Here is a 19,354-nt window from a genome sequence, read left to right as displayed (position 1 = left end):
TTGCTCAGTTGTGTCTGACTCTTAGCGACCCCATGGACTGCGGCCTATCATGCTCCTCCATCCATGGGAGTTTTCAGGCAAGAGTACTGGAGTGGGATGCCATTGCCTTAGGTACATGTAAAAGGAATGAATTCTGTGAGCTCAGAGGCTTGCATCTTCCCATACATAGAAGAACACTAAATTTCTCAGCTTGACATCTGGCTTTCCTTACTACTTAAAAATAATCTTTGATGTTCAGACTGCCTGACCCCTTTGTTATAAACGTGTATTAGCCAGACTCCCTTTCCTGCCTCCTCAGAACAGTTTTCTCAGGGTTACTGAGACACTATTTTCCAGGCTCAGTCTTCCAGGCTCAGAGTTGTTAATATTCCCACGGAATAAAATAACTCTCTACTTTCACGTTGAGACTAATTTTTTCAGTTCAGTTCAGTTCAGTTCAGTCGCTCAGTCGTGTCCGACTCTTTGCAACCCCATGAATCGCAGCACGCTAGGCCTCCCTGTCCATCACCAACTCACGGAGTCCACCCAAACCCATGGCCATTGGGTCAGTGATGCCATCCAGCCATCTCATCCTCTGTTGTCCCCTTCTCCTCCTGCCAAGCCCTCCCAGCATCAGTCTTTTCCAATGAGTCAACTCTTCGCATGAGGTGGCCAAAGTACTGGAGTTTCAGCTTTAGCATCAGTTCTTCCAATGAACACCCAGGACTGATCTTTAGAATGGACTGGTTGGATCTCCTTGCAGTCCAAGGGACTCTCAAGAGTCTTCTCCAACACCACACTTCAAAAGCATCAATTCTTCGGTTTGGCGCTCAGCTTTCTTCACAGACCTACTTTCACATCCATACATGACCACTGGAAAAACCATAGCCTTGACTAGATGGACCTTTGTTGGCAAAGTAACGTCTCTGCTTTTGAATATGCTGTCTAGGTTGGTCACAACTTTCTTTCCAAGGAGTAAGCGTCTTTTAATTTCATGGCTGCAGTCACCATCTAATATAGATTGCACTCCCTCAAGCAAATTCTACTCTTTTCTGCCAAAAGCAGTCTTCTGGATGCATTTCCAGTTGGAATTACAGTAGTGTTTTTGTTAACTTTTCCATAAAGCTTATTAAATTTACTCCAGTTGGCCTCAAGTGATTTTTAAACGTTTGTTTACACTGTAACTAGGACAAGAATGCAGATTCCTCACAGCATTTGTTTAAAAGTTTGCACCCACACCAGAGGAAGTGTGGGACACAGGAAGATGGGTTCCAGGCGTCAGTCTTGTTTCTGCAGTGCCTTTCATGTGCTAGGGACTCCGCGTTTGTCAACTGAACCTATGGAGGGCCCCCGGAACGGAGGGCTGCCTCTTGGAGTGTGTAATGCAGCGCTGGACGCAGAACCGCAACTTCTCCTAGCTCGGCAGAACTTAAATCCAGCTCTTCCTTCCCACCTCTCCTTCCCTGATCAAAATCAGCCGGAGAAAGAGGGCGGGGCGTAGGCGGGCTGTGGGCGGTGGCCTCGCTGGGCGCATGCGTGGGCCGGAGCCAGGTGGGCAGGTACCTGGGCGGGGCGCGCTGTGGTTGGCGGCGGTAGGGGCAGCACCCGGAAGAACCTGAGACTTAGGCAGCGCAACAGGCGGCTGGAGGGGCAGCCGGGTGGACCCGTCTCGCCATGGACAAGCTGAAGAAGGTGCTGAGCGGGCAGGACACTGAGGATCGGGGCGGCCTGTCCGAGGTGAGTGCATCTCACCTTCCTGGTAGCACTCTCCTCCGCCCCGCGGCTGCTGCGCCCCTGCAGCGGTGGAAGTTCCGTCGGGGGCCTCGGAGAGCACCAAGCCCGCCCCCCAGCTCCGCCGGCTCTTGTTGCTGGCTGGCGAGAAAAGCATGCTGGACTTCTAGGGTTTCTTGGAAAGCAACTCTGGCTCTGCCCTTTTCTCCTCCCCCGCAGGCTCAAGACCTTCGCGTTCCCTTCACTTCCCACCCCAAGTGCCAGGGCCCAGGCACTCTGCATAGGGCAGTTGGCACCTGTTTACTTTTTTGTCCTTCACCCTTTCAACCTTCCGCACGCCCTCCCCCGACAGAAGGAGGGCCACGCTGGAGCAAAACTTAGAAACATCTGCGAAAGGAAGGGTGGCCGTCGGCGGCCGCGTTCCTGCTGGCCAGGGAAGAGACTTTAGCGCCGAACTAGGCAGAGGCCTCTGAGAACCTGGCGGAGGGAGTCCTTGTATAGACTGCCTGGGCCAGGCCGTGGTGAGGGTCCCTGCTCGATGCCCACTGCGCGACGGGGCTTGTGGCCGCGCCCTGGTGCCCTCGGCTGCGTTATTGCTCGGTTTAAGTTGTGGGGTGTGACATGCCCACCCGACGTTTGTGTACACGGTTGCTTGTAAATTGTCTCCAGGAAAACCGTGAATTCCTGAAGCTTTGGGACCACATCTTGTTTCTCTGCTTGCACGTAGACGTCTTAGACTTCATAGACGCCCAAAACCTCTTGAGGCCGCCTGCTTGTATGTTTAGTTTGTTAGAAAGGTTTGGTCGAGCTGAAACGTGGATATTACCCGCTATGTTCTAGAGCTACACAGTATGTTTATTGCCTATTTCTAATGCTTTGAGTTTTTGTTATTTTTTTTCCCTTTGTAGATGACAAAATAACATTTCTCTTTATTCTTTTTTGTTTTCCATGGGCCTTGGTTTCCTCATTTGTAAAAAGAAGTACCTAAGTTTTTCCTCTGATTTTCATCAGTGTCTTTAGTTGTTATCTCAGCATGCTGCTTTCACTTGGTTTTGCAGTTGCTGATTTTATGTTGAGTGACCCTGATACCTCCACCCCTCCTTGAAATCTCAGAACCCTGAAATTTGTTGTCTGAATCTTCACCTTGAAGAAGTAACACTATAGATGTTGAGTGTTATAGGAATTGGGGTTTAAGATTTTTTGGACAGTTCAAAGCAGCCTCTGGCTTCTTTTAAATCTATTGCCTTTATTAATTGGTCAGGGCTCAGAAGTAATTTCGTTGGTTCCTGTTCTTGATTTCTGTCTTCTAAAATGAACCCTTACACCCAACCTCAGACTAGGCCTAAGAAAATTTAGATGGTTGACAGTCATGCTTATCTTAAGTTTTATGCTGCACAGACTGTCAATAAGGTTTTAAAGCAGCTGGAGTTCAAAAGGGAGATGTTTTCTTTTCCTGAGAATTCTTGGGGGGAGAGTGGGAATTATGAAGTTATTTTGATTTAGAAAACCATCATGAAGTGGTAGACAGACCCTCAAGAGTGAATGATGGTAGTACAGATTGAAAATATAAATGCTGAGTTTGTTTTTACCTAAAATAGTGAATGCCTATGTTGGATACAATGAAGGGCTTTAAAGAGTTCTAAGCTCAGGCATGTAAAGTCTGTTTTAGGAAGATGAGGTGCTTCTCTCTTGTTCTAAAACACTGCTGTCAGTTTCCTCTCTCTTGAATGTGAGATTTCTTATTACGTGCATCACTGTGTGGCACTTCCTGTGTCCCGAAGAGTCCCGACTCCCAGGAAGCATTTTGCATCTAGCTGAATCACTCTCAGGGTTGTTTTTGGCTTGGTTTTTACTTATTAGGTCCAGACCACCTTGAAAATGTTGGTCCTGACTTGTCTCACATTTCCTATGCTTTTAAGGTTTGAAGATGCTGGTGAAATTTCTGTGTTTGTGTGTGTGTGTGTGTGTGTTTGTGTGTGTGTGTGTGAAGTTAGACTCTGTGACCTTAAAGTCTCTTTCAGTTCAGTTCAGTCACTCGGTCGTGTCCGACTCTTTGCAACCCCATGAATCGCAGCACTCCAGGCCTCCCTGTCCATCACCAACTCACGGAGTCCACCCAAACCCATGGCCATCGAGTCAGTGATGCCATCCAGCCATCTCATCCTCTGTTGTCCCCTTCTCCTCCTGCCCCCAATCCCTCCCAGCATCAGAGTCTTTTCCAATGAGTCAGCTCTTTGCATCAGGTGGCCAAAGTATTGGAGTTTCAGTTTCAGCATCAGTCCTTCCAATGAACACCCAGGACTGATCTCCTTTAGAATGGACTGGTTGGATCTCCTTGCACTCCAAGGGACTCTCAAGAGTCTTCTCCAACACCACAGTTCAAACGCATCAGTTCTTCGGCGCTCAGCTTTCTTTATAGTCCAGCTCTCCCATCCATACATGACTACTGGAAAAACCATAGCCTTGACTAGATGGACCTTTGTTGGCAAAGTAATGTCTCTGCTTTTGAATATGCTATCTAGTTTGGTCATAACTTTCTTTCCAAGGAGCAAGCGTCTTTTAATTTCATGGCTGCAGTCACCATCTGCAGTGATTTTGGAGCCCAGAATAATAAAGTCAGCCACTGTGTCCACTGTCTCCCCATCTATTTCCCATGAAGTGATGGGACCAGATGCCATGATCTTCGTTTTTTGAGTGTTGAGCTTTAAGCCAACTTTTTCACTCTCCTCTTTCACTTTCATCAAGAGGCTCTTCATTTCTTCACTTTCTGCCATAAGGGTGATGTCATCTATGTATCTGAGGTTATTGATATTTCTCCCGGCAATCTTGATTCCATCTTGTGCTTCCTCTAGCCCAGCATTTCTCATGATGTACTCTGCATATAAGTTAAGTAAGCAGGGTGACAATATAAAGCCTTGACGTACTCCTTTTCCTCTTTGGAACTACTCTGTTGTTCAATGTCCAGTTCTAACTGTTGCTTCCTGACCTGCATACAGGTTTCTCAAGAGTTTACATTCAATCATAAAAGCTGTCAGATGTCACCAGAAATGAGTGCTTTAAAAAAATGTCATTCTTTTAGTGCAAACAATAGAAGTATGATTAGTTCTGTTTCTCCTACGCATGAAACTGCAGAATTATAAAACTTGCCTGGTAATGTCTAGTCACAGATTGCTTCTTGATGAGTTTTCTAACTGATAACCTGGTCTTCATAAATCCAACTTCAACCTTTATTTTCTGTGGGCTTTCTGAAAATAGAGGTTTTGTGTTTTCTTTACAGGATTGTAGGGACAAGGAAGGTCTGAATGGTACCTGGTTTGAAAGCACAGGAATGAAGCAGTGTTCCTTTCTCACTTTCTTCTGGTTACCAATCCTGTTTTCCTGAATGATTCTCAGTTTTTCTTATTTTGGCAAGAGCTCCTCTTCTCTCCACATCCTAGAGTCAAAGGGACCTTTGTGCATAACTACGTCAGAAGCCTGGGAGCTGTTGGCCTACAGCTTCTATCCAGGTGCTATTCCAACTACTCTAATTTCCAAAAAGTGCACTAGCAGTTTCTAGAAACCGTGAATTGAGGGAGTTATTTTGTATCCACACGGTTGATCTTCACAAACTGACAAAAAGAAGTGTTTCATTTTCGCTGGGTCTAGTTGGAAGTGGAGCAACAGCAACAGCTTCCTCTGGCCTGTGACCAAGCATGGGTGTGAAAGAACTTGTCATTACATGGATGAAAAATTATGGCCCTCTCCCCTGTTTTGGCAAATAGGGTGACGTTTGAATGGTAGTTAGCTTGAGAGACGTGTAGAACAAACGTATTGCTTTCCTTTCCGAAGGCAGAAACCAGAACTACTTCCTATAACAAATGATTTTAATTTTTACAAGAGCTGGCATCTCATCATCCTTTTGAGACTATTTTGTACTTAAAATGCCAAGGCCATATTAGATTGATATTTTGTGGCTTATCTTCTTTAAAAAACAGATGACTCTTAAAATGTCTCTGTAGATGCCAAGCAATCCTATCCAGTCTCGCTGCTGCTGCTGCTAAGTCGCTTCAGTCGTGTCCGACTCTGTGTGACCCCAGAGACAGCAGCCCACCAGGCTCCCCCGTCCCTGGGATTCTCCAGGCAAGAACACTGGAGTGGGTTGCCATTTCCTTCAATGCATGAAAGTGAAAAGTGAAAGTGAAGTTGCTCAGTCGTGTCCGACTCTTCGTGGCCCTGTGGACTGCAGCCCACCAGGTGCCTCCACCCATGGGATTTTCCAGGCAAGGGTTCTGGAGTGGGGTGCCATCGCCTTCTCCTCCAATCTCGCTACCACACTTTTTTTTTTTTCTCATGTAGCTCTGTTCCTTTTTCCACCTTGACAAGCACCTTCGTTGGTGCTTGCATGAGTAGCAAGAGTGGTAGCTTTTGATTTTCTCCCTCTGTCCTTGGTAGGAGGTTGACAAAGGGTCTAACCCGATTTTCTGGGATGCCAGTAAAGCCTGGTAACAGACCATCACAAGGCTCATTTCGGGGGAGAGTGTGGAATCAGGTGGCTCCGCTGTCAGCTCTGGACTCCCTGCTCCCCTTGCACGTCACCATCTCTGATGGTGCCATTTGTACATTCTGTGGCCATGTGTGTCTGCAGGTGCTCTTTATGTGTTTGTATACACGTGTGTGTGTGTGTGAGGGGTTTTCAGTGTCATGAGCCCACTTTCAATATGTGTGGATAGATGGGACAGGAGAGCCTCTTTTGATAAGCTGCCCTAAATACTTTTCATGTGAGTGGAGAGGAAGCCGTGCTGTAGCAAAGCTAGCCATGCCTGGTGGAGCCTCTGGTCCTGTTCTTCTGGCTTCTGGTTTGACAGGAAGTTTGGAGACAGAGTTGAGAACAGGCTCCTAAGCTGGGAGCAGTCAAGGCGGTGCCCATCTAGTGACTTTCGCAGCCTCTATCACACTACCTTCTTCCATTAGCTGAGGGGATGTGGAGTCTGTAAGCTCTTACCACATGGCCTGTTGGAGACTGTGCTGTCCACTTGAGGTGAGGCCTGAGTGAATGAATATACGTGGGGCCTGGCTGCCCTGCCTCAGCTGGGCTGGAGGAAAGGCCTTTGGTCTCCCTGGCAGCTATCTGTGTAGCTTGGAACAGCTGTGGCCAGTGCATGAGGTGAACAGGCCTCATGTCTCTGGTGCAGACACCTGACTGTCATCTTTGACATGGGGAAAAATAGCCTCAAGAGCTACTCATAGGCTCCCTTGTTTTAGCAGAGTTTTTCTGTAAATCTTGGCCCCTTCTGAACTTTGCTGTTGGGAAGGATCAATCGTGGTGGCAGAGAGGGATGAGTAAGACAGTCATTAATTAACTAGGATTCATCTCACATGAGGGTGGCTTGGCTGATGCCAGCACCTTGAAGAACATTTTTTACTAAGAGTGAATAGACTTGGATAAGAATCCTGATTAGGATGAGAGTCAGACTCCTCCTGGGTCCTGGAAGGGCCAGGAAAGCAGTGAGTGGCAAAACTTGACTGGTTGAATTAGGAGATGGTGCCCCATGGACCCCACTGCCTGAGTGCCCCCCAGTCTCTTCCCCTTTTCTGGGCCTCTGCAGGCAGAGCTCATGCCTTTCCGGGTGTCCTCATCTTGCTTGGGCTGCCGTAAGGGCTCAGGCTACTCTAGGATCTTCTGCAGCCTTGCCTTTCTGTTTGTGAAGGGCACTGTGCTTAAGGCAGAGAGTTTTCACCTCTGCAGATATTCAGCCAGAAGTTGGTAGCCTCTAATTAGCTACAGGAGACGAGTTTCATGGGACGGATAAGGAGCTGGATTCAGTGACTCATGAGGGCTGTTGTAGACATGACCAATTAGGAGTCCGTGTTCCTGCCTTCCTCAGTACAAAGTGTAAATTTAATTATGTGTATCCTTTGTTTTGGTGATTAAATATGCATACACATGTATGTAATTAGTTTTTAAATTTTTTTTTAAACTATTTTAGGTTGTTGAGGCAACTTCATTAAGCTCGGGCACCAGAATAAAAGGCTTCATTGCCTGTTTTGCTGCAGGAATTCTCTGCTCACTTCTGGTAAGACCTCTCTCCCCTCCTCCAGTCTTTCCCCCTGCCTTTCTTCTCTCTTCTTCCTACTTTCATCAACCTCCTTTTCTCTTTTGTTTTTCACTGAAATGCATGGATAAGAGGAGGGGGAGGTAGGTAACAGAGGTGGAGAGGGAGCTGAGGGGTGCGGGGAGGGAACAGGTTCCTCTGTGAACTCCTGGTTCTGTGGCTGTGGAGAAGGGGTTCCTCCTGTGCAAATGCTCTGTGCCTTGTCTTACAGGGAACTCTCTTGCTCTGGGTGCCCAGGAAGGGACTATATCTCTTCGCAGTGTTTTATACCTTTGGTAACATCGCATCTCTTGGGAGGTAACAGTTTTGTTTTTTTTTAAATCTAACCTTAGCCAATTATTAGATGGGGAAATGGATGTCGATTGTGTTTAGAGGGAGGTGAAGGAGGATGCTTCAGTAATTATAAGGATTTGGAGAGTAACGAAGTTGTTAAAACACATCACTTTTATATCCTACCACTTCTATAGATACACACGTGTATTTGTAACTTCAGCGTGTATTTACATCTTAGTTCATCTTTGAAGTACCCCGGGGAGGAGGCAAGAACCACTTGTAAAAATTGCCACTGTAATGTTACATGGCGCGGAGCAGTTGAATGACTTCTTCGAGATTCACACCTCCACCGTCTCCAGCACCACCGTCTCCATTGCTTTAGTCTTACTGCTCTGCCCCTCGCTGAGTGACTTACGTGCTCCCACCTTGCGCTGGGCTCAGAGGATTCACAGACAAACAGGGTTTGGATCCTCACTGGCTGGCCAGGCAGACAGACATACAGGATATGGAGAGAGTGATGCCTGGGAGAGGGGCAGGCGGGCTGAGCTGATCTGACTCGATTTTGGGAGCCAAGAGGACTTTCTGTGGAAAAGGTGCTCTTTGAGCTGCTCGGAGCGCTGGCATCTATCACTGCTCCTCTGAAGACTGTGTGAGTTTCCTGTTGGGCTCCCCTGCCTCTTTTATGGACGCCTCGCCAGGCCATTTTCCACAGAACTGTGGAGTCACTCATTTTGTAGCCCCTTAGTGGGCCCCCATTCCCTTTCAACAGATAAAGTCCAAACCCCTCAGCATGCATGTGGGACAGACCCAGCCCTCCTCCTCAACCAGGCTCAACTTGCATTTCCCCCAAATGTTTTTGTTCTTTGCTGGAACTGTTTCTCTGCCTGGGGTCCTGGCCCATGTGCGCCCCCTATTTGATGGGTACATGCTTATTTGTCAATACCCGACTCAAAAGTCACCTCTTCTATGAAACTTCTCTTAATTCCATTTTCCCCTTCAGAATCACTGACCTCCTCCTTTAAAATGGGCTCTGTCTATCCCATATATATTTATGTGACAATACAGATAGCATTTTATTACGCTGACTTGTTGCAGGTGTGTAAACCACTTGACAAGGGCTGCACTTCTGTCTTATTTGTCTCTGCATGTCCCCCAATTTAGGTCTTTTTCTGGCTGGAAGTGTTAACCAAATGATTAAGTATAATGCACTGGAGACCTTCGTGAAGCTTCATTTATTAATTCTTATGAAAGTATAATGCTGGACCTTGGACATGTCTAATCTTGCTCTAAAGCTCTCTCAAAGACTAGCTTTTGGGAAGTTTTGCTTTGGGTAGGCACTGTAGGTTATAATGTAGAGTCTAGATTGAACAGAAGTATATAGATGTGTTAGTCAAAGAACTGTTTAACAGATCCTAATGGAACTGAGCCTTCATGGCATTGCTTGGGGAGATAATAAAGGGAGTGAATTATTTCAGCGTGTGTCTAGGAGTTTGTGACTTTACCTGTAATCTTTTATATTTTTGTATATGTACTGCATTCAATTTTGAAAGCTACCTTTGGCTCTTGCTTCTTGTTCAGTGTAGGCTAAGAGTGCACTCAGCTCAAACACTCAATCTGGCAGCCTTGAATTCAAGTGGAAGCTTAATGGCACTTCAAAGAGAAGTAGATTTATTTAGCTTTTTTTTTTTTTTTCAATAGAACACTTAGTAGCTCATGTTATCTGCTGGTTGGCTTGTGTTAAACACTGACTATAACCAGCTACTCCTAGAGTGATGCTTCTTGTGGCATTTCTGTCAGAGGAGTCGGGAAGCATGACTTACAGCTGGCCCTGGCTCTTGCTTTGTTAGGCATCTCTGATTCATTTGTGTTTACTCTTTCTTATTAGCCACCTCTCAAATTTCATCCCTGCAGAAGACACGCTGAACCTATCCTTTGGAGCTTGGTAATCCAATAGATCGGAGAAGGCCATGGCACCCCACTCCATGTGGGCTGGGATGCCAGCTTGTTTAAGTGCCTAGCTGTGTGATCTTGGATAAGTAAATTAACCTTTCTGAACTTGATTTTCTCAACTCCAAAATAAGTGTAATAATACCTAACTGCCAGAGTAGTTGAGAGGATGAAATGGAATCATGTATGTGATATCTAGCGTTTAGCAAATAGTCCACACATCATGGATGCTACTACTATCATCATTAGAATTACTCTCTGGAGATTATGAAAGAAAATGGAATTCTCTACTTATAAACTACCTAAGCCTGTAAGATATGTTTTTTCTTTTTTCAGTTACCTGAGTCTTTTTGTCTCCATGGGTAGGTTGTTAAGCAGACCAAGGTAGCACCTGTAGGAGAGGGGTCCTCTAGCCTAGTGGTTTTGGGGGTAGTTCTGGAGTCAGGCCTACTTGCATCTGCAGCCTCCCTCTACCATTTTCCAGTTGGATGGCCTTGGATAAGTAACAAGTACTTCTGGATTTAAGTTTCTTCATCTGCAAAATAAGTATGGTAACTGTTCTGTGATCATTTCATAAATTGTTAATGGACTGAGTAAGAATAAGGCACAAAGGCCCTGAGCACAGTGCCTGGCACAGAGCTTTCCAAGTGTTGGTCACTGTTCCTGCTCGCATTGCCACAGGTGAGCTGGAGCAGGCGATGAGGAGGCACCTTGGTGTCCCCAGTGTGGCTTTGTTCTGGTCTGAATGGCTTGTCTGTGTTTGCTTCTTAGCACTGTCTTCCTCATGGGACCGATGACACAGCTGAAGCGAATGTTTGAGCCTACGCGTTTGATTGCAACTATCATGGTGCTGGTAAGGTCTGCCTGTCAGGTAACGGAAGTTACCTGTTTAAAATAGGAGTTTTTGTTTCTGCTGTTTGGAGGTTTTTTCCTCTTAAATCTATAGACTTCTACCCTTTTCTCTTTCATCTTCACTTACAACTCACTGTCTGCACCCACTGTGGCAGAAGAGGGGATCCCTTTTTTAAAATTTATTTTTATTTATTTATTTGGCTGTGCTGGGTCTTAGTTGTGGCATGCAGGATCTAGTTCCCCCATCAGGGATCGAACCTGGGCCCCTTGCAATGAGGGTGAGGAGTCTTAACCACAGGACTACCAGGGAAGTCCCAGGAGCATTCTTAATCTAATAATTTTTCTCTTCCCTCTGACTTGTGTTTTAGTTGGTATTAAGGTATTGCCAGTTCTATAAAGACCTCCCAGAAGGTGTTGCTTGTCAGTTTAGCCAAACTCATGTGGTAATGGGCTTCCCAGGTGGTGCTTGGAGTAAAGAACCTGCCTGCCAATGCAGGAGACATGAGATGTGAGTTTGATCCCTGGGTTGGGAAAATCCCCTGGAGTAGGGCATGGCAACCCACTCCAGTATTCTTACCTGGAGAATCCCATGGACAGAGGAGCCTGGCAGGCAACAGCCCATAGAGTCACAAAGAGTTGGACGTGACTGAAGCAACATAGCATGCATGCAGGCATGTGGTAATGAGAGTGACATCCTTCTGGTAACAGGTGATGCCACATACAAGCAGAGCTTGGAGGGCATTCTTCAGGCACACAGGGTTCATTCTCTAGAGTGGGTATCCAGTTTAACATGGTCTCTTTTTCTCCTTGTCATTATCTGACTTTGGAATCCTGTTTGTTTTTGTCAGTTTTCCTGCGGTGGGTCTGGTCTCCCTCTGGCTCAGCACCCCTGTTCCCTACTGGTCACCACAGTGCCTTAAGTCTTGTCCTGTCTTTCTGTCCCTAATGGGGAATGCCTCTCTCTTCCTTGGCCATTTCATTCCCTTGGGCCATCCCATCATTCCAGACCATATTCTCTGGACTTCTGTTATAATTATCATATTACAGTATTGTAACTTGGATCCATATACTTCTGTTTTTAGTTTTGTGTACATCTCATTTGTTCAGATAGGTAAAAGTCCATTGCAACTATCTTGTGTTCTTTCAGGGCATCGGGTACAATGCTGGACACCAGTTTATTTCCATCATATTTATTGAGCAATTACTGATACAGCAGGATAGAGAGGACAAGCGTGACTGACAGCTGGATTAATTGTTCTTGGCCAGCCCTGGAAGTAGATGAGCTGAAGAAGTCTCTTGCAGAAAGAACTTTCTAAGAAAGGATGCAGGGGTGTCCAGGGGTTAGGACTTTGTGCTTTCACTCTCATGGCTTGAGTGCAGTCCCTGGTCAGGGAACTAAGATCCCACAAGCTGTGTGGCGCAGCCAGGAAAAAAGAATAGAAAGGACTTGGGGAAAGTGTTCAGTGTAAATAGATACAAACAGATAACTGACTCATGGGCTCTGAGAGTGACATCTCATGTTAACCTTTTCCTTGCATGCCCTTTCTACTCCAGAGACTATAAAGAAGTGTGTGTTAAACCTACTTTGGCACATTTGAATGGAAAGATGGATGGATGGGTAGACCAGAAATGTGCTTGTATTTGCTGGGCAGAGATTTTGAGAAAGTTTGAAAGTAGAAGAGGATCCTCCTTTTCTTTTTAATCTACATGAATCGTTATTGACAGTTTCATTTGAACTCTTCTGCCAAAACATGGGTTCTGAGGTAGCTTGAAGTGAAGTGAAGTGAAGTCGCTTAGTCGTGTCCAGCTCTTTGTGATCCCATGGACTGTAGCCTACCGGGCTTCTCCATCCATGGGATTCTCCAGGCAAGAATACTGGAGTGGGTTACCATTTCCTTCTCCAAGGGATCTTCCCAACCCAGGGATCGAACCTGGGTCTCCCGCATTGGAGGCAGACGCTTTAACCTCTGAGCCACCAGGGAAGTCCTATGAGGTAGCTTAGATGCTTTGAAATAATGGATGCATTTGGTTGCTGTGATAATCACAGAATCTGATTACTGCAGTTTGATGTGCTGTTGTAAGTTTGTCAAGAATGATGTCTTTCCAGCTCTTCCCCCGCTGCTGTCATTGTCACTATATTAATTAACGTTTCCATTCTCTCTTTAGTTATGTTTTGCACTTACCCTGTGTTCTGCCTTTTGGGTAAGTGTTGCTTTTAATTTTCCTTAACCTTTTTGGTGTGTGCCTCTTGTCATGCACATTCTTGTAACCGTATCATTTTTCTTCTAGTGGCACAACAAAGGGCTTGCTCTCATCTTCTGCATTTTGCAGTCTCTGGCCCTGACGTGGTAAGTAACCTTTTCAGCCGTCCCCTCCCACATCAGTCTCTGACTAATGCAGCTGAAGGAGATAAAATCCCACATGATTTGGGTAGGAGGATTAGGAAAACAGAAGCTTTTCAATTTAAAAATCCTTAATGATGCAAGTCAAGTACACTGTAGAGCCAAAACCTGTCAACTCAGCCCACTGCCAATAGGTGGCATTAGTGGTTTTGGGTGGTCATGGAAGGCTATTTGCCCACTGCGGCATTTTTGCTGGGCTCAGGGTTGGTTTTGAGATGTTGCTAACATTATTCAACCATTCATGTCCAGTAAGGACAAGGACAATGAAGTATTGTAGGGGCTGGTCAAAAGAGGCTGTGAGTCAAATAGACATTAAAGAGAAGGGAAACTGGCAAAAAAAATCATGAGTGGTATATTTATGGTTGGATGAATCATTTAACAGAAGGACAGAAAGTGTCACTGTCCAGGAACAGTGACTGATGAAATGGAAAACCTTGTGGCTGTGGGCTGTAGCACGACCAGAGAATGGTGGCCCAGAGCCCAAGCATAGAGAAAGGACCACGGGAGACACTATCACTCAAAACCAAGGATGGTTCTGTAGGTTCATGGCCATTTCACACCTGCCCAGGGACGAATGGAGACAACAGCTCCTGAGACATTTCCGTAATATGTCCACAGTTTATCAAAGGAGGATAGCGGCGAGGACAGTTTCATAAAAACATGACTAGATCTACTGTGGGAAAAAAATGTTGGCTCTAATGCAAAGAATGGAGGACTGAAAGTTTTAAAACTTCCAGGGATCAAGTGTCATCTTATTTGATAGAACTCAGTCTTGAGACTGCATGCTTAACATCCATTCTTCCTTTTAGTAATTTGGACTTTTGAATAAATGTACTTTCAAAAGTCCCTTTGGAATTTATTCTTTTCCAAGTAAGTGAGCTTCTGTACATAGTGAGTGTCAGAATCAGAGAAGGATGGCCTGATTTTAATATGACACTTACAGTGTGTTATGTATTGAAAGGGCCTGGTATAATGGCTTATGTTTATATTTTGGTTTTCTTCTGGAGGCAGAAATCAGTCCTCACATGCACATGCCTTTCTTTGCTTATCGACTGATTATGAAGCCAGTTTTGAAAAGTTTGGCATTCATATGGGCAGAAGCAAATGGCCCTGTTACAACGCTGATGTATTCCAACTATATATGCCTTCTTAGGGCTGATTGACTTCCAGCCTGCCTGACACCTAGGCCTGGTCTTTTAGGGTGTGGCCAGCTTCTTCCCTGTGTGGTTCCCTCCTGAGGAAGGGGCTGAGTTAACTGAGACCACCAGGAAATCTGTGGGCTTGGGTTCTTAAGGAATCATAGTTTAAAAAAAAAAAAAGAATCATAGCTGCTTATACTTTCATCCATAGGGCAGTTGGTAGTGTGTTTCCCCACCTTTACCTCTTCTCTTTTCACTTCTTTTGCAATTAATAGGCACAGAGCAGAAAATTTATCCCAGTTGGGTAGAAGGTACATTCTGTTGAGGATTTATAAAATATTAGGGGACAGCTGATCTGGATCTTATTTAGTGTTCTTTAAGAATAGGGCTTCTAGGATATCTGGAATCTGTGTGTTGTAGGAGATGTTGCTGGCTCATTTGGTTAAAGATTAACCCTGTGAGGCTGAGGTGACAGTTATCACCACATGGGCCTTTTGCCCTCCAACTTTGATTACAGATGATACTTGCTTCTCTGTTATACACATGACACAGTGTGTGTGTGTGTGCTTGTGTGTGTGTATGTGTGTATATAGGTGTGTGTGTGTTCATGTACCCTTCACATAATGCAGATGCTCAGAAGCCCAGTTCACTGTGTAACCTTCCACTCACTTCATCTGACCAGATCTTTTGTTTGTTTTTCATTGTAGGTACAGTCTTTCCTACATACCATTTGCAAGGTAAGACTGACTCTCCTTAGGACTGTAACATCAATTATTTGGGGATGAGGATATGTTTGCATAGGTCCTTTTAGTTTAGGGTGGTTTTATAGAGCTCATGCTATTATATGTTTACCAAAAATCCTTGAGGCAAATAGGCAGATGTTATACATCTGTTTTATGATTTTATACATTTGTAAGCTCATCCCCAGCCCCACCTATAATACAGCCAGTGATGGTCATTGACCCAGGTCTACCAATTCCTGATGCTGGGAACATTCTGCTGAGATAGATAGAGAGATAGATTCCTTATCACTTTTTTAACCTGTAGCTTTGTGGATATTTTCTTAAAGGTGATTATCACCTTAATGATCACTGAGCAAAGCATGGAAGGTTCATGCTTGTTTTCTTGCTCTATCCCACTGATGGAACATTTCAGAAAAGAATTCATAAAGGGAAGTAAGCAGGGCCAGAACTTTGGAGGACTGCAGTTTCCTAATTGGCAGTGTGACCTTGGGCAACTCACTTGACCCCACCTTGGCCTGAAAGGACTCATGATAACTAAGAATAGTTTCACCCCTTCTCACTCTGAGCTTCTGACCTCGAGACCTCCTTAAATTAGCACTTTCAGTGATCTCTATCTCTGACCCTGTTCTCATGTCACTCTTTAATGTCCATTCTTTTATAACCTGTTAACTAAAAAGGGGCTTTTCCTTAACTGTGTTATGAGATGAGAAGTGTGGGAGAGCTGGGAATGAGGAAGAACAGGCTGAAGCTTCATCGCCTTCCAAGCCTCTGTCTGACAGTGACCAGAAGATGCTGGGGAGTGACTGATTAGACAGGAAGGTAACCAGCTCACTGTGTTAAAGGCTGTGTGAATAGACTTCCCAGGGCCTTTAATATGTTGTGTATATTGTGAGCTGCCATGAGGGATCTTACTTGGTCATAAAACAGTTTTTCGTGCATCTGCTGGGACTTCAGTGTGGAGCATATCTTAAGAAATGCAGTCCTAGAATTATCTTGATGGTAAAGTACAGTGTCTGTCCATGTGAATGCATTCTCTCATGCTCCCTCCCTCAGGTGACTCTAGCGTCCTTAGCACAAGTGCAGCTGAGAACCCAGAGAACAGAGCTTGGGTCGGAAGTTTTAGATGTGGAGGTGGGGTGGACACGCCTGCTTGGAGATCATAGTGATTTGCTGAGCCCCCACTCTTTTCTGGCATGCTCTGCACTGAATTCCAAGGAGTCAGTGCCCGAGTTAGGGCTCATACAGCGGGGTCACAAGCGCTCAGTCCTCATGGAGAGCTCCATGTGCTAGGGAACTGCACGCTGTCTCTTAACAAGTTTCTGCCATCTACTTAGAAGGAAGAAAGGCCCTAGTGCCTATTTCATTTAATGGTTTTAGTGCATTCTGTGCTTCTGGTTGATATTAAAGTACACAGTCCTGACTAATTTTTTGGTTTCAGAAAATTTCTGCTTTCTTCCTATTTTTTCCTCCGATTGTCAAGATAGCTATTGTTTATTAAATACCTCCTCTGTTCAGTGCATTAATCCCCAAACTGGTCAGTAGGATTGGTGGGAACATGCCCTATTACACATGAGGAATTTGAAATTCAAATAAGGCAAGTAACTTGCCCAGTAACATTGCTAATAGATGTTGAAGCTGAAGTTGATGCCAGGTAGGTCTGACCTCATAGTCTAGCTGCTTCCTGCTCCGCAGCATGCTACTCTGAGTGTCCAGGAAATCTCAAGGAGGGCCTTTACCATTTCCAGGAAGCTTTGGGGTGATGATCTCCTGTTTTTCTTTGTGTTTTTTTTTTCTCCCAGGGACGCTGTAAAGAAGTGTTTTACTGTGTGTCTTGCATAACACACAGCCACGTTTGCAAAGCTCTGGAAAGCACCATGGATGGATATGGGTGGACCGTGTTGTAAATATCTTCTAAACCTCTATCTCACAGACATGTGCCTTTGATCTTGCAAGCAACACGTCGCTTGCATTTTGAACCTTTGAGGATTGCTTTTGGAGGCAACTGTGTGTTCCCAAACCCAAATGTCTGCCACATGATACAAGAAATGGGTTCTATATATGACAGAGTGGAATCTTCCTCATATATCTTTGGATGGTGTTCCACTAAGTTTTTATGGGTAAAAACCTTGTTAACAGCAGCAGATAAGCCTTGGGAGCCAGTGATTCCCAGTTGGTGACAGATGGCATTATTGGATACTCAGGTGCAACAGGAAGGGATAGAGTTTGGGAATCAACGGGACTTTGTAGATTTGTCCCTCAGCGTGTCACGCCTGCCCCATACAACATGGATATATTTCTGCTCTGGTGTCCAGGAACAAGCTGCCATCCTGACATTTGAACATGAGCCTGTGAAGAACCTGGCTGTGGAATGAAGTAGAAAAGCACTTTCTGATGATGTGTGTTGTTTTTAAACCTGAACAGCTCTCTTCTGATTCCACACCTGACTATGGAATGTATTTTCTTTCCTTTTTTTTTAAAATTGGAGTATAGTTGCTTTACAGTGTTGGGTGGGAATGTATTTTCTAATGCTCATAACTCTTCTTGGGTTTTCATTTCTTTCTTTCTCCCACCCCAATGTATCTTTACTCTTGACCTCCTGGAACCAGATTGAAAGAGAACAAAGCTGCAGCAGTAAATACTAGTGTTTCCTTTTGGACAGGAGCCAGCAGGAGGTGGAAAACCATGCTGCTCTCTGCTGTGTTCCGCCCCCACCACCATTATTTGTAAATGTTTGCTTTTAAACCGATTTTATTTTCCATTCTGCCCTGGAATGGGGCCAGGGGAGAGTAGGTGGGAAGAAAAGCCCAACCATGGAGCCAGCAGAAAGTAGGCATGCCTACCCAGTGACCTTTAAACAGTCCCAGTGTTTTGCACTGGAGCCTGTGCTGGAAACAGTGGGAGAAGACACCGGGGGCTGCAAAATGGCCACATCACAGCCTGAAGCCTGATCACAGACAGACTGCTTTCGTGTCCCTGATCTTGTCTAGTCCTGGTAAGAGCCTTGTGATGAAGCAGAGATTGTTAACCTACTTGGCAGTCTGAACAAATCAAGGCTCAGAGAAGTTACTAGATCTACCCAAAATCAGAGTTGATGGCAGAACTGAGCCCTGAGCCTGGGTGCCCCCGCTTCAGTCCCCTTGGTAACCCGCATTTCTGGATGTGGCTCTGGTGATATCTCCTGTAACTATTTTTCCCGTTGTCATCAGCAAGCTTGTTCTTTTTCCGGCCCCAGTCCTCTACATCACTGTATCTTCTCCTGCTTCGTCTCCCTGTGGGAAGCTTCCTCCTGGATCTGTGGCCTCTTCATCAGTTCTTTTGTGTCTGTTTGCCCCTCCTTGCTGCATGACCATCAGAATGTCCTGTATTGATCATCAGAGCTCTTGGCATTGCAGGGCCTCCAAAGTCTCCTTCAAAGCCAGTCAATTTGGGTTTGCCTTTCTTTTCTTCTTTCAGGTCTGGCCTGTCCACTCAGGCTCTTGCTCTGGGAGCCTCCAAACCAAACGCAGTGTTCCACCTTTTGTCTCCTTGCTTGCTAATTGCTGAATTCTTTTTTTCTGAAGTAGCTGAGACCTCAGACTGGCAAGGCTTTTCTTCTGATCTGGGGAAGGTATGAACAGGCCTGATGGTGCCAGAGTGAGGAACCAATGTTACTGGGTCCTTTCTAGGCTGTTAAGGGCATCCTGTCTTTTGCTGAGACCCCTAATACACCTTCAGTTAGAAGTGGAAAGTATATACTACCATCTGGTTACCTTCACATGCCAGGTGCTTCCAGGAGACTGCTCAGGTCTCAGAAGGGCCCTGAATGGGGCCAGAAGGAAGTCAGGAGTCTTCATTGTTTCTTCTCTTTAAAGCTAATGTGAAGCTAACCTGGTCTCACTGTAAGCTTCAACTAGCCTGAAGGCCACAAACAGCCACAGGATCTCTGTGGCTGACCCCTCTGTACCTTTTTCAGAGGCTAGACTTGGACTTTGTGAGACATGAGGTTACGAGGTCACCTGGCCTGTATGATGTAGTGGTGGTTAATGTGGGTTATGAAGTTACACAGGTCTGGGTGTGTTGTGGCTCAATCACATGCTAGTGTCAAGTTGAACAAGCTCCTTAACCTCTGGTCCTCACGTTGCTCATCTGTTTAAAAATAATGGGGATAGTTGCTGCTGGATCATTGCAGGATGTCAATGAGAAATATGTCAAGTGCT

The 19,354-nt window shown here is 45.4% G+C and overlaps 1 protein-coding gene and 1 non-coding gene across 2 annotated transcripts; one reads left to right on the top strand and one right to left on the bottom strand.

Moving 5' to 3' along the window:
- Positions 1-1,617: 1,617 nt before the first annotated feature.
- On the top strand, positions 1,618-17,537 carry SFT2D2 (SFT2 domain containing 2). Its single transcript, XM_052637116.1, has 8 exons — positions 1,618-1,716; positions 7,677-7,763; positions 8,014-8,099; positions 10,794-10,875; positions 13,041-13,076; positions 13,164-13,222; positions 15,123-15,152; positions 16,958-17,537. The coding sequence occupies exons 1-8, from the start codon at positions 1,654-1,656 to the stop codon at positions 16,995-16,997; spliced, it is 483 nt and encodes a 160-aa protein (XP_052493076.1). The 5' UTR covers positions 1,618-1,653; the 3' UTR covers positions 16,998-17,537.
- TRNAW-CCA (transfer RNA tryptophan (anticodon CCA)) lies at positions 12,785-12,856 on the bottom strand. Its single transcript has one exon. It is a non-coding gene; the product is annotated as a tRNA-Trp (tRNA).
- Positions 17,538-19,354: the final 1,817 nt, after the last annotated feature.

Source organism: Budorcas taxicolor, chromosome 3 (assembly GCF_023091745.1).
Source record: "Budorcas taxicolor isolate Tak-1 chromosome 3, Takin1.1, whole genome shotgun sequence".
NCBI lineage: Eukaryota > Metazoa > Chordata > Mammalia > Artiodactyla > Bovidae > Budorcas > Budorcas taxicolor.
Note: the sequence above shows the minus strand (reverse complement) of the source record. Positions and strands in the feature narration are given on the sequence as shown.

Excerpts from the sequence above, each read along its gene's own strand:
- SFT2D2 (XM_052637116.1), top strand. The coding sequence starts at position 1,654 with ATGGACAAGCTGAAGAAGGTGCTGAGCGGGCAGGACACTGAGGATCGG. Across the intron at positions 10,876-13,040 it reads TTGCAACTATCATGGTGCTG|TTATGTTTTGCACTTACCCT; the intron begins GTAAGGTCTGCC and ends TTCTCTCTTTAG. Across the intron at positions 15,153-16,957 it reads TCCTACATACCATTTGCAAG|GGACGCTGTAAAGAAGTGTT; the intron begins GTAAGACTGACT and ends TTTTTCTCCCAG.